A 13,741-nucleotide genomic window follows, 5' to 3' on the forward strand; every position below is an offset into this window, starting at 1 on the left:
TTATGCCTTCAAGAGTTATTATTCTCAGGTTTGCCCGTTCCTGTCCTTTTGGATAAGTTTAAACTTCCTTTTACTGGTTTTAGGAAAATCTAAAATCCTTTCTACTTCTGGCCAGCTTCTGAATGAATTTTAAGGACAGTTTTATAATCATTTCACAGGCTGCTCTTTCCTACCGCCGCACGTTCCACGGGTCTCGTGCCTGAATTAACCGTTTTAAGCCCTTCTGCAACAGGTAAGCACTCGAAATGACCAAGCCGTTAAACTGATGAGAAAAAAAAACATACGCCTGAGTTGTCACCTCTCCCTGTTTAAGAGAGCTCTTCTGCCTTTGTGTTCCTTTGGGGTGGGAGGCCATGACAGAGCTGCTCCATGTCCCCCCCATCCTTGTTTCCCACAACAAGCCACGTGGAGCAAAGAGGAGCAGACTAACTCACCTTCGTGGTCTCTCCATGCCACTGAATCCTGCTTTGTCCCTCTGGTCATGGAACAGCCACCAATTGTGACTCTGCTGTCCTTCCTGTGATATCACTGCCTGTCCAAACCCCCCCCCCCATTTCTGTCACCCTGCCTCCTTAGAGAACTGTCGTTTTCAAACCCACACACCCACCCCTGTTCCTTTACTCCTCCTTTCCTGAGCACCGATCACCTCCTGTAGCTCAGCAGGAGAGGGAGCCAGGACACAGATGCCTCCTTCGCTTGCCCCAAAGGGACCGGGAGAGGGACAGTGGCACCCCACTGGTCTGGATCCAACCCTCCCTCCACCGTCAGGACTAGCAGAGGGCTTCTTTACATAAGGGGTTATTATTTCAAGAGTAGTCATATAGGCACCTCGAGGGATCCTGAAGACTCCCTACGTTACAGAAGGTGTTCGCAGGGTGCACTCTGCTTTGCCAGATGCATCGGGGGGGTGAGGGATGGGGGAACACTGTGTAAAGAACACCATCACCTTTGCGTTCCTAGAAGCAGTCCTATGCCCAGCCATGGCTAGTCTCCCAGCACAGAAATGTCCTAAGGATGTTTCTGGCCTCTCCCCCCCCCCCCCCCCGACTCCAACTCCTATCAAGGAGGCACTGTGGGGATTCGAACTCCCAACCTCTGGCTCCCCAGCCATGTAACCTACTCACTGGATGCCCCATGCCTCCGATAGGGCGGGGAGGTGCTCGGCAAAAAATGGTGACCATTAAGCCACGTTAGTCTTCAGGACTCTGCTGTTTCTGCCCCAACAGGCTCACACAACCAGCCTCCTTGGAGAATCAGACAGAGAAAAACTAAAGTAACGACAGATAAAGTGTGCGCCTTTCTTTATTTACCATTTGGTCTTGGACGTCTCTCCTGGCTTGTGCAAAGTTCTGCTGCAGCACGCCCAGCAAGGCCTCGGACTCCTGGGCTCTGGCAAGAAGCGATGAGATCTGTCACAGAAGGGAATACCATCATCTTATCAACCAAGCGAAACAGAAGGGAGGCAGGCGGCAGGGGAGGTGCTCTGGCCCCTGCACGGCTTCACCTGATCTCTTCAAACTGTGTCCCATGTAAAAGCTCTGTAAAACTAGGTTTCTTCATCAGCGTGAGCCTAACCGATGGCTACAGAACAGCCTCCTCGATACAAGAGCAAAGTTGTGCCCAACACATCATGGGGAGCCTCTCAGGAAACCCAAGGGCAACACAGAAGAAGTTCTCATTTTTGAAACCAGGCTCCACCCTTTGACGCCAGAGCCAAAAACTTGCTTGTGACCTGCAGCTGGTTTATTCTGGGCAAGGGCAAGCTCGGGGGGGGGGCTTAGTGGCGACTACCTGCCCCCAGGAGCTACAAGGAACTCCCCCAAAACCGGGGGGGGGGGGAAGGAGGAGGAAAGAAACAGAAGGAAAGCCCAAACGAGAGACCGGCGGCTTTCAGTTTGGTAAGAATCTTTGTTTTTTAACATTACAAAGGTGCGGGGCAGCCTGCAGCTTGTTTCAAAGAGAGCCCCCTCCCTTGAGGAGAAGCGGTGGGTTTAATGGCCGCACGGCAGCCAAAACTGGGCTCCCGACCCGGTGTTCAATCCCAAGGAGCCAGCTCAGGGTTGACCCAGCTTTCTATCCTTCCGAGGTTGATAAAATGAGTACCCAGATCGCTTCGGGGGGGGGGGGGAGAGACAATGTGTAGTCTGTGTAATTAAGTGGTAAACCGCCCAGCAAGTGCTTGAAGCGCTATGAGGCGGTCTATCAGCTGCGCGCTTTGCTTTGCTTTCTTGCTTTCCCATAAACAATCCAAGGGCCACGATCCTCTTGCCGGTCTCAACTAAGAACAGACTTGCAGAAACCACCTGCTGAATCGACCAAGGAACACGAAGCACCTCACAGTAAAAGGAGGGGGAAATGAAAGCTCTCCCATGCCAGGATTTTTGGAAAAGCCACGTGGCTGTCACGTTTTAATGCAAACCCGCTCACCCCACCCCCTTTTTAGCAAAACAAATTTTGGTGAATTCAGAGCTTCCGCATGGAAAAGAGAAATCCCTCAACGGTGGAAAAGGTACCCCAGAGCTTAGAAGGCACCTTCCTATAATTCTTGGGGCACGTGAGGGCCCTGCCATGCGCGGGGAAGTGTTAAGCCTCTTGCATTAAAACAGGCGTGCACTCCTAGGACGCTGCCCAGAGAGAAATCTCCTTGAGACCCTGACTCAGGCCTGCGCCCCCCCCCAGCTACCAGCCCCGCTTGTCCTCCCTCTACCTGGTTTCCTGAGTCTTCCGTGGTTTGCTGGATGCTTTCCTCGAGCTCCTGCTTCTCCCGCAGGGTTTTTTCAAGTTGGTCATTGGCCTGTCTCAGCATCGCCTGAAGCTTCTTCACCTGCATGGTTAGGACAGAGGACACCCTCATAAGCATCCCAAGAAGAGGGCAGTTCCTCTCTCGGACAAAAGGCACGAAATACATCCGAAAGCCATAAGCAATGACATGGAAGAGGAGCACAAGGGAATTCATTAGCACACTGCTGGTGCTTCGAGGGGAACTCTGTGGTGGCCAAGACCACACAACACCCAGTTCTTGGGATCCAGAATGGAAGAAGAGCAGGGAATTTCAAAATGCCCACACACCCCCATTGGAAGGGGACAGCTCTTCCAGTTTTCAAAAGTGTGAAATACATGTTTCTCTTGTGGAACAACCATGGAAACAGCACACAATTTCATTTTCCTTCAATTAAAAAATAGTTTATGTAAAGACTATAAAACCCAACGATGTGAAATTTGCTAGCTGTTGCTGTAAGCTGCATATAAGGCCGCTGAAGACACCCTTATTAAAAAAAAACATAAGATCTTTGTAGGAAAGTTCAATCAGGGCCACTAGAGGGACTCTGAGAAATAGATCCCTCGGAGGGCTTGTCTGTGGGAAGAGTCGCCAAAGGGATAACAACCCCAATAAGCACGAGGGCTAAATCAGAGGCAGAACTGAGTTGAAAAAGAGGAAGAGAGTGGACGGATGGAGGTCGGGATGCTCTGGACTCTCATGAAAACAAGAACAGAATTGTTATCACTAGTGGGGAGAGATGGGTGGAGGGCGGGATCCCCTGCAGCCACGTGTGACCTGTGAATTATATGAAAAACTGAACAACCATGGACACACCACGCCATCCCTCGGGGGGGGGGTCACGGAAGGATTTTTAATTCAGCAGACCGGGCTGGTGTAAAAAAGACTCCACGGCGATGCCTGATGGTGGAAAGAAGCACCGAGCCTTTACGCGGTGAACACACCTATCCTTCAAAAAATCACGACCTGGAGACGACAGAGCGCCTCAGGGGTTCAGTCGTGGGCTGCTCAGACCACCTCGGGTTGTTGCTCCCTAGCATGGTGTGCGTTTTACCACACTTGTCGCGACAGCAGCCAAGTGTGTGTAACAGGGCCTCTGATGCTCCTTCTGCCCCAGCCCTGGAGAAGACCTGCGCGGGTCGGAAGGCCGCTAAATCGGCAGGAACAACAACGGCTTAAGGAAGAAAGGCACGTAGGCAGAGGGCATTTTAAAGAGGGCTGTGCTGTGAAGGAAGGCCTTGTTCAACATGGCTGTTTTAGCACCAAGAGGGTCACCAAAACCGGAGCAGACAAAAAAACAGACGAGGGCAGCAGATAAAGAGGGGGCAACGGGAAGGGGTCAGGAGGAGAGAGGGAAGGCTTCCCTGCACGTGGCTAAGGAAACCCACCGCCTTTGGCTCTGCTGAAAGAAGGTTCAGCCCCCGAGGCAGAGGGCGCTCCCCCATGGACTGCAAGGGCACCCCCCTCTGGGCCTTGGCCTCGCGCAAGTTGCCTCCGCCCGGCCCGCCCTTCTTCCCAACAGAAAGGAGGTTTATGCGCCTCCCTTCTGGGATACTTAAAAGAAAGCGCCGCCCCCCCCCCCCCGCCACCAAGGCTGCCGATGCAGGAGAGGAAGGAGTTACGGTGAAACCTGAGCCCCGCCAGGCGAGCGAGATTCTTTTGGCTTGTTGGGAAGAAAGCGCTTAAAGAGGCCTAGATGGGAGGGATGAGAAGTCCTGAAGGCCAGGAAGAAGCTAACCTGCACGGATGCTGGAAAAAAAACAAAACAGATCTCGCAAACACTAGACACAGCAGGGTCTCTTGGCTCTCTCTAGCGGCCAGTTCTGGTCACTTAATCTTTAGAAAGGTACATTTCTAGGATTTCTCTTTTAATATTTTCAAACCGTGGATAAGTGAATCAGTGGATAGTGATCATGTGGATCAGTGAGTCCTGCAGTAGCTTGCTTCTGCCTATCCTCTTCCAAGGACCAAGCCAATTTTTCACTGGGAGAGAGGTCAGTTTCGCCTCTGCAAGGGGACCAGGCAGCCCAGAATTCTAGCGATCCAGGATTGCGTCCCGAGTTGCTTTTAACTTTAAAGGAAGACGTGACAGATCCGCGTGCTCTCACCTGATCTCTCGTCTCCGCCTCCTGGATCTGGATGCCTTGCAACTGCTTCTCGTAGTTGGAGCACATATCGCAACGCCGTCCCAGCTTGTTCCCGGCGTTCTGCACCTGGAGGACATCACCAAGCCATGACCTGCCTGCAGAGGCGTTCAAAAGACTGCCCAAGCAAGACATGGGATCCACAGTGACAGTGGGGCTGGCAAGGGAAGTATCCTGCACTGGGAAAAACAGCTCTCTCTCTTTTTTCAGATGGCAACGGAACCACTCCTATGCCACAGAAATCCCCGGGAGGAGGAGGAGGAGGAGGTTTCTGAAAGCCAGGCTCACTCACCTCTTTCTGAAGGAGATTCCATTCCGTTTCACTCACTAAGCGGTAGCCACTCGGAGAGACGTAAGCGTTCTCTACGCTCTGCGTGATGCTGGAAAGGAGGGAAGCCGTCTCCTCCTGCTCCGGCGTCATGGCTGTAATGGCTTTCTCCTGGTCCTTGGTGAGCATAAAACCGCCAGGCATTTGCAGGGAACCCAGAGAGGCCGTGTCAAAGTTCTCTGACACAGAGTCGGCTCCCACCAGAGGTCCAAAGTCAGACTCATCCAGATTCCCGGCCGACTTGGCTTTGTGATTGTAGCCCAGAGTTTTGGCCTGTAAGGATCCCGACGTCCCCAAGCTGTCCGTCGACTGCACTCTGCGCAGCCCCTCCTTAAACAGGTCGTTGTCTGACTTGAGAGATTCTCCCGAAGACAGCAGCGCATCCGTGTCTAGCGAATGGACTGAACCATGAGTGCTGTTTAGATGTACCTAAAATTCAAAGGGAAACATGCCGTGGGTAACGCAGGGTATTTCAAAGATAAGTTGCCATTTACTGATTGAATCACACTGGCCCAGCCTACATTTTTTTGACGGCCACTCTGAAACCAACCAAGGGAATGAACTGGTTCATGAACTACTTACATAGTAAAAACAACTGCTACCTTGTAACTTTGGATCCAATTACATAGCAAGGGAAATGCAAATTCACTTGCTTTTTACTGGCTGTGAAGATGCACCAGAGTCTGTTTGGTTTCAGTGACCACATAACCAGGAGAAAAGCCTTTCTGCATCTTATTTGCAGCTCTGTAGGTGGCGGCGCTCAAAGGAACTGCCTCAACAAGCTGTTAAAAAAAGGCTTTTCTCCTATTGTTTTCTACTCTGGTTAGCTCCCCGCCCCCCCAAGTTTAGGTGTTCTAGCTAGCACAGTGGTCCCCAACCTTGGGCCTCCAGATGTTCTTGGACTTCAATTCCCAAAAATCCTGGCCAGCAGAAGTGGTGGCGAAGGCTTCTGGGAGCTGAAGTTCAATAACATCTGGAGGACCAAGATTGAGGACCACTGAGCTAGCAGATCAGCGCTGGCAACAAGCTACCTTTTTGAAAAGCCTTGCTGGCTTTGGAAACTGATTTCTGAGGGAGAGAAGGAAGGATCTTGGCCAAAGGGCTTTGCTTGCCTTTCCTGATTGTGCCTTTTCTGCATCAGTTCTTGTGATCACATGCCTGAACTGTTGCAAATCAATCTGTTGCTTAAAAAAGTAGAAGTCCCGGAGGCAGAGGGAATAATTGCAGATTTTGGTGGGGCAGGGTGGGGGACGCCAAGGCGATTCGCATTTCCCTTTGCGTCATGTGATCAATGGAGATGAAAAATGCAAATCAGCCCACCTGAAAACCCATAGTATTTCCCGCTCAGTTGTCAGGCTGAGTTGTCAAGCATTTGCACATGCTTCAGATCACTCTTGAGTATTATTTTAAATTTAATACCCTTTTAAATTCACCTGCCCTTCCTTTAGCATTGGGGTGTGAAAGAAGACAATCTGAGCCTCCTTGATTATCTGAAGAAGCTCACAATACTTGTCTAGAATCTCTGTAGTGGCACATTTTCTAATTTCCAAGAAGTGTCTGCAACATGCCATTCTAAGCTGCTTACTGTCACCTTGCACGCACTAGCTTCCTAGTTGACTTTCATTCTTGTTGGAAGAAATGGTGTGGCATGTTTGGGTGAAACATCTTAAAAGGCTCCGGTGCCTAACCTTCAGGGACAAACTCCTTAAAGGTTATTCTAGGAGAAATTAATATTGGAATAGCACGTGGCACTCAGCGTTTTGTAGCTTCCTGTCTGAATAAAAGCAGCATTTACAACCTACAGGGACTACGTTAAATATCAGTGTCTACTGCAAACAACCTTAAACCTGCCTGATTTAAACCAACACAGGAAAACTTCAAGCTTGTAAGATTTCTCTCTGGAGGAAGTCCAGAGGAGCCCAATGCAAAATGGTGGCTGGGAGGGCAGAGCCTATTCCACCGTCAACCAAATTATTGGGTGTACCTGCATTTACCAATTCAAATGTATATGCAAGTTACTATACACCGTTACCGTGGAACAGCAGCTAAACTGCAGTACTGCAGTCAAGACTCTGCTCATGACCCAAGTTTGATCCCAACAGGGCCAAGGTTAATTGGCTAGAAGTGGACTCAACCTTCCATCTTTCTGAGGTTGGTAAATTGAGTACAGTGGTGCCCCGCATAGCGATGATAATCCGTGCAGCAAAAATCGCTGCAAAGCAATTTCATCGCTATGCGGAAATAAAAAGCCCATAGGAATGCATTAAAACCCGTTTAATGCGTTCCTATGGGCAAAAAGCTCACCTTTAAGCAAAAATCCTCCATATGGCGGCCATTTTCGCTGCCCGGTAAGCGAGGAATCCGGGCAAAAACACAGCGGGCGGTCATTTTATTTACCCGGTGGCCATTTTGGAACCGCCAATCAGCTGTTGGAAAATCATCGCTATGCGATGATCGGTATGCGAAACAGGGTACCGATCATCGCAAAGCGATATTTTTCTATCTAAACCATCGCAATGCGATCGCAAAAACGATCGCAAAAAATTAGTCGTTAAACGAGGCGCCCATTAAGCAAGGCACCACTGTACTCAGTTCACAGGGGTGGGGGGGCAGTGTGAAGCCTGCATAATTAAATTGTGGACAACCCAGAGAGTGCTTTTAAGTGCAATGAGACAGCATATAAGCATCACACTTTGCCTTTGCTTCTTTGCTTTCATATCGGCAGCTTCGACCCCTGGGTTTACCTCTTCAGGGAACTGCGGAAGGGATTCATCCTGTGCCATGGAACACGTTACTTTGGATTCTTCTTCAGAGCCTTGATGTTTCCCTGCTTTGCTTTTATGGATCCGTCGCTGCTCTTCATCTTCCTAGAAAGGCAAGTTGTCAAACAAAATATTGTGGTCCCCTCCCCATGTCTTTGGGGTCCCCTGTTCTATTGTATATTAAATGTGACAGATATGTGAGCTGGATTCTCCTGCCGTGTGTGTGCGGGGGGGGAAAGGGTTCTTTAGGTTCCCCCAAAAGTTATGATTACAGGCTGGCTTGATGGGCTTTTTTAAAAAACCAGAGCGGAAAGGTTCACTAACTAGAGCTTATAAATGCTTCTTTTCTAAACTCCCAGAATCTCAAAGATTGACCTCCAGTGGCAGGGAGTTCCAGAGTCTCTGGGAGCGGCCACAGAGAAGGCCCCCCTCTTGTGTCCTCACCAAGCGCACCTGTGAAGGTGGTGGGACTGAAAGAAGGTCTTCCCCTGATGGCGTACCATCACAGCAACATAGAAGACAGAACAGCCACCTCTCTCTCTTGGCCTGGATTCCAGTCTTTCTACTCGCAACGCACAAACTCTCTGGCATGTTGTGAACATACGCATCCGAGCACTTCTAACCAGCTTGAAGCAGCTCTTGCCTTAAGAGTATAGCAATCTAGTCATCATACATCTCTAGGAATCCACCTTTTCTCCCGCCCCCAAAAAAATTACCGTTATTTTTTCCACGAAGTGAAAAAGACTGGGCTGGAACCAGAAAACCCTCACCTGGTCTTTCTTCTTGAGCTCCTCCACCTGCCGCAGCTGCTCCGAGGTGAGCACCATCTCCATCTGCTGCATGTCCCTCATCAGCAGGCGCTGGGATTCCAGGAACTGGTCATTGGCCTTCTGCCAGGTGTGTTTCAGCTGGTTGTGCTGCTGACGCTCCTGCTCCAACAGATGGCAAACTGCGTCCAAAAAAAAGAGAGAGACCAGCGGGGTCTAATGAAATTCCTAAATCGTGGCTGCCGACGTCTCGCCTAACGAATAGCAACGACGTTTGTTTCCCCATCACTCGCGTATCTTTTAACACGTCAGAGCCTTTTTCCCTAGCAAAGCCTACAGGTTTAATTTCGCAACACCTCCCCTAATAATGATTTGCCGCCCAGTCGATTCAGACTGACAGCCATCTTTCCCGGGGTTTTTAAAGACACTAGCCAGAATCTTGTTGGTCGGCACAAGGACAGCAGGACAGATGGCAGCGGGCGAACTGCTGCTAGTGAATGACTTTTCGGTTGTATCCTTCCTGCCCCCCCCAAAAAAAACCCTCCCACAATGCGTGCACAATGAAGGATACAAGCAGGAACTTGTTGACTGGGCACAATTCTCTGCTCCAAGTTACACCATGGCACCAGCACAACAAACCAACGGGATTGTGGTTGTTACAGACAGTCGCCTGGCTGATCAGGATCCCGAAAGGCTGAGCCCAGGCCACAACCTGCTTGCAGGGAAACTGGAAGTGATGCTCGGTCCCAAGCCCTGGCAACATGCAAGGCTCTCGCCGCACGTAGGCAGGGTGTGGTGGAGACCACGGTGGAACCATCGCTGAGTCCGAGCCACGTCCCTTCCCTCTCTTCGTCAAGGGGTTGTGAGCATTAGGGCCCTTCCCCGGTGGTTCAGCCCCAGAGCACAGCCCTTACCTTCATGAAGTTCTTTCCGCAACTTCTCGGCATCTTCCTGCAGAACCGACTTCTGGGTGTTCAGGACAGCCACGTACATTTCCAGATCGGTCCGGCAGGACTTCTCAGCTTCCAAATAATGATTCAGTTCTTTAACCTGAGAAATAGTTCAAAGCAGCAGAGAGGGCTCGTGGTTAATGATCCCACCAGAGTGTCGTCTGCTGCGCAGCAGAGGCGCTGTGGTTTACACCCGTCTCGTGAATTCAGGCCCATCTATAAAAAAGGATGGGCTCCTCATTCAAGCTGTTCCACCACCAGCCCATTATTTATTTATTTATTTTATTTATATGCTGCCCACACTACCCAAAGGTCTCTGGGCGGCTATTATAACGCTGTAAGACCATAATTGTAAGAAGCCACTGGCAATGGTGCGGCTAAAAAATATTGTAAATAAATAAAATAAATAAATACATAAATACATAAATAAATAAAATAATTTCTAATGGGAAAACGACAGCAGTGTACACACCCCACAAAGCAACAACATCAGCGCTTTTAAAAAAACGGCACCACCACTATTAACTATTCTGCCTCATTATTAGCTAGTCAGTGGAACTGAAAAGTGTTAAAACTAATAATATAACTCAAGAAGCTGAGAATTAACTGCCTACAGATCGTTTAGAGACTCGTGAACACAATTAACTTGCAGGGGCTGAAGCACGTTGAACAGGTTTAGGACATTTTGTTTATTTATAATACCACAGATACCGGCTACATGCCAGCAGCTTGAAGGCTTATACCCAAACATGACGTTTGTACGTATCCCAAATTACAAACACATATATTTTCTTCCCTTGTTTACAGTAAACAAGAAAGGAATTCAGCAACAGAAGCAAACACAGTTTCAGAACTGAGAATATTAGGAGTCTGTTTTCATGATCTTCTGCCCTGACATCTCACTTCAAAGCGATGTCCTGTAGTCTCACAGAGCAGGAATAAAAAGGGTGAACCCTGTTAGTGTTGCTGCAGCAGAACTATGGAACCCTGGGTCTCCCAGATTTAAAAAAATATTCCAGATTCTTGATGCCTGACCACCAGGTGTCAATCTCATCAACATGAAAAAGATCTGGATTCTGGCCGCTTAACAGTGGCTGGAGATGTTTTCTGTGCATTTTTCCAAATTGAAAGAGCAATCCATCCCACCACCATTTTCACAAATGCACGGACATAATTCATTGGGATATACACTAAGACCCCCCCTTATCTGCAGAATCAGTATCCACTGATTCACTTACCCGCTGGCTAAAAATACTAAATAAACCCTCCAGAAATATGTATTTATAGTGGTGCCGCAACTTACGAATGTCCTGGCATACGCCCGTTTTGATTTACGACCAGCTTCGGATGCAAAATTTTGCTTTGACTTGTGACCGGAGCTTCCAGTTACGAACAGAAAAAGGCAGGGAATTCAAATTGCCAACCATTGGTAGGCGAAGAGGCTGCTTCTTCGTAGCTCTTTCGCCCCAGCAGTGAGAGAGCGTGCGATCAGAGACTGCCTGATAAGGTGCTGCTTTCTGCTTTTTAAAAACTCTTCTGGGTGAGTTTTGCAGCATGGTTTTGGCCTGGGTGGTGGGATTATGTTTCTATGCTGTGATCGGTCTTGGGGGGTTTGTTTGTTTTTTGGTGCTTTCCTCCCCTTTTCTGATGGGTCTTGCAGGGTTTGCTTGCTTTTCGGGTCCCCCCCCCATTTCCAATGGGTATTGCAGAGTTTGTTTGCTTTCTGCTCTGCTTTTCTTGCATTTCCAATAGGTCTTGCATGGTTTGTTTGCTTTCTGCTTTTTTTTTTTTTTTTTTTGCATTTCCGATGGGTCTTGCACGATTTGCTTGCTTTATGCTCTGCTTCTTTTGCATTTCCAAAGGATCTTGCGCGGTTTATTTACTTTCTGCTTTACTTTTTTGCCATTTCCGATGGGTCTTGCATGGTTTGTTTGCTTTCTGCTTTGCTTTCCCCCCATTTCCGAAGGGTCTTGCACGGTTTGCTTGCTGCTTTGCTTTTTTTGCATTTCCAAAGGGTCTTACATGGTTTGTTTTCTTTTCTCTCCCCCCCCCCCGGTCAGAACGAATTAATCGTGTTTCCGATGGGTCTTGTGGTGGTTTCATGGTGTTTCTGGGTGATTTTTTTTCCTTTGGCCAGAACAGATTAATTGAATTTCAATGCATTCCTATCAGAAATGGTGCTTCGACTTACGACCATTTTAAGTTATGACCAGAGTTCCGGAACCAATTCAGTTCGTAAGTCGAGGCACGACTGTACAGTACAGTACAGTGGGGTCTCTACTTAAGAACTTAATCCGTATTGGAAGGTGGTTCTCAAGTTGAAAAGTTCTTATGTTGAATCTGCATTTCCCATAGGAATGAATTGAAAACCATTTAATCCGTATCTGCTCTTTTCCGTCCATAGAAACTACAGCGGAACCTCTACTTAAGAACTTAATCCATTTTGGAATGGTGTTCTTAAGTTGAAACGTTCTTAAGTTGAAGCAAAATTTCCCATAGGAATGGACTGAAAACCAATTAATCCGTTCTGGCTGTTTTTTTTTTATGTAGAGGTGCGTTCGTACATTGAAGCATTAGTTCCCATAGGAACTAATGCAAAGCTGGTTAATACGTACTCTACCACTAGGGGGAGAATTCTTTTTAACCTAAGATGACCTGAGGTTAAAAAAAGAGCAGGAAAGGGTTTTTTTTTCCTATTCTTATCTTGGATTTCTGTTCTCAGGTAGAAGCAAAATTTAGCAAATGGAGCTGTTCTTAAGTTGGATTGTTCTTAAGTAGGGACGTTCTTAAGTAGAGACCCCACTGTATATGTATTTCCAAGGTGTATTTGCCAGAACTGGCCACTAGAAGGCGCCAAAGACCATGCAATGAATAGCATTTGCTCCTTTTGCAGTTTTAGCACCTGTTGAGGGTCTAGAACTGCCCCCCCATGGATACCATGGCCCTACTGTAATGAAAAATAGAAAAGAAGTGTACTGCTGGAAAATTAGCATATTGGGCAGTGAATACAGTGGTGCCTCGCTAGACAGTTACCCCGCATGACAGTTTTTCGCTAGACATTGACTTTTTACGATTGCTATAGTGATTCGCAAAACAGTGATTCCTATGGGGGAATTTTGCTGGACAATGTTTGGGCCCTGTTTCACAAACCGATTTTCGCTAGACAACGATTTTGACAGCTCCCTCCGCGCTCACAAAACAGGTGTTTTCGGGACCTAAGCTTCGCAAGACAGCGATTTAAACAGCTGATTGGTGGTTCGCAAAGCGGCTTTCCAATGGCCGATCTTCGCTAGACAACGATGATTCTTCCCCATTGGGTGCTATGATATAGTAGCTGGGGGCGGGAGGGTAACAATAACACTCAGGCTGAGGCCATCATCAGCCAACAAGAAGTTTGAGGCTCAGATCACAGCAAAGATTGCACCATGAAACCAAATGCTCCTCTGAACATCAACAAAAGTGAGTGATGTTCAGATCTGAAAAGGAATCGGGGAGGTGCGTAATGTGGTGTCTACATCTCTCCTTCTTACAAAGTAGAACAGCTCTCAGGAAGTGATTCACAGCAGGCCCTGAGTGGGCTCATGTGTTCTCCTGTAGAAGGAAGCTTGCCATCCGCTACAACTCCTGCCCAGCTCTGATCCATTTGGCATCACTGTGATTATTTATTATTCATGTTTTCTAAGCATACGCCAGTTAGACAATCATATTATTTAAAGCAGTGGCGATGAGAGATGATTCTTCCACCTTTTATCTTGCTCCTAGGGCTGCTGGTTCTAAAGGTCTTGGGAAAGGGGTGGCGGGAAAGGCTCACCTTCATCTACCTCTGTGCTTTGTGCAAGTTAAAAGAAAACAAAACACAACCCAGGCACACTCTCACAGGTAATGCAGGCTGCTTGCTTATCATTCACAATCTGCCATTGACAAGATTTTCTTCTTAAAAAAAACCCAGCAAAAATCTCCCCAAAGCCTTTCAACAGTAGGGAAAAAATGTTGCTGGATAGCTTGAAGATG

The 13,741-nt window shown here is 48.2% G+C and overlaps 1 protein-coding gene across 1 annotated transcript in view; it reads right to left on the reverse strand.

The window, feature by feature from the left end:
- Positions 1–13,741, reverse strand: part of RABEP1 (rabaptin, RAB GTPase binding effector protein 1) — a 66,818-nt gene that overhangs the window by 9,919 nt on the left and 43,158 nt on the right. Inside the window, exons 6-12 of the mRNA XM_072978316.2 lie at positions 9,695–9,830; positions 8,784–8,962; positions 7,996–8,118; positions 5,216–5,680; positions 4,888–4,992; positions 2,708–2,824; positions 1,311–1,409 (exon numbers count right to left, since the gene is read on the reverse strand). Coding sequence (XP_072834417.2) covers positions 1,311–1,409; positions 2,708–2,824; positions 4,888–4,992; positions 5,216–5,680; positions 7,996–8,118; positions 8,784–8,962; positions 9,695–9,830 — 1,224 coding nt within the window. The remainder of the gene's footprint in view (positions 1–1,310; positions 1,410–2,707; positions 2,825–4,887; positions 4,993–5,215; positions 5,681–7,995; positions 8,119–8,783; positions 8,963–9,694; positions 9,831–13,741) is intronic.

The sequence above is a fragment of the Pogona vitticeps genome, chromosome 7, assembly GCF_051106095.1.
Source record: "Pogona vitticeps strain Pit_001003342236 chromosome 7, PviZW2.1, whole genome shotgun sequence".
Lineage (NCBI taxonomy): Eukaryota > Metazoa > Chordata > Lepidosauria > Squamata > Agamidae > Pogona > Pogona vitticeps.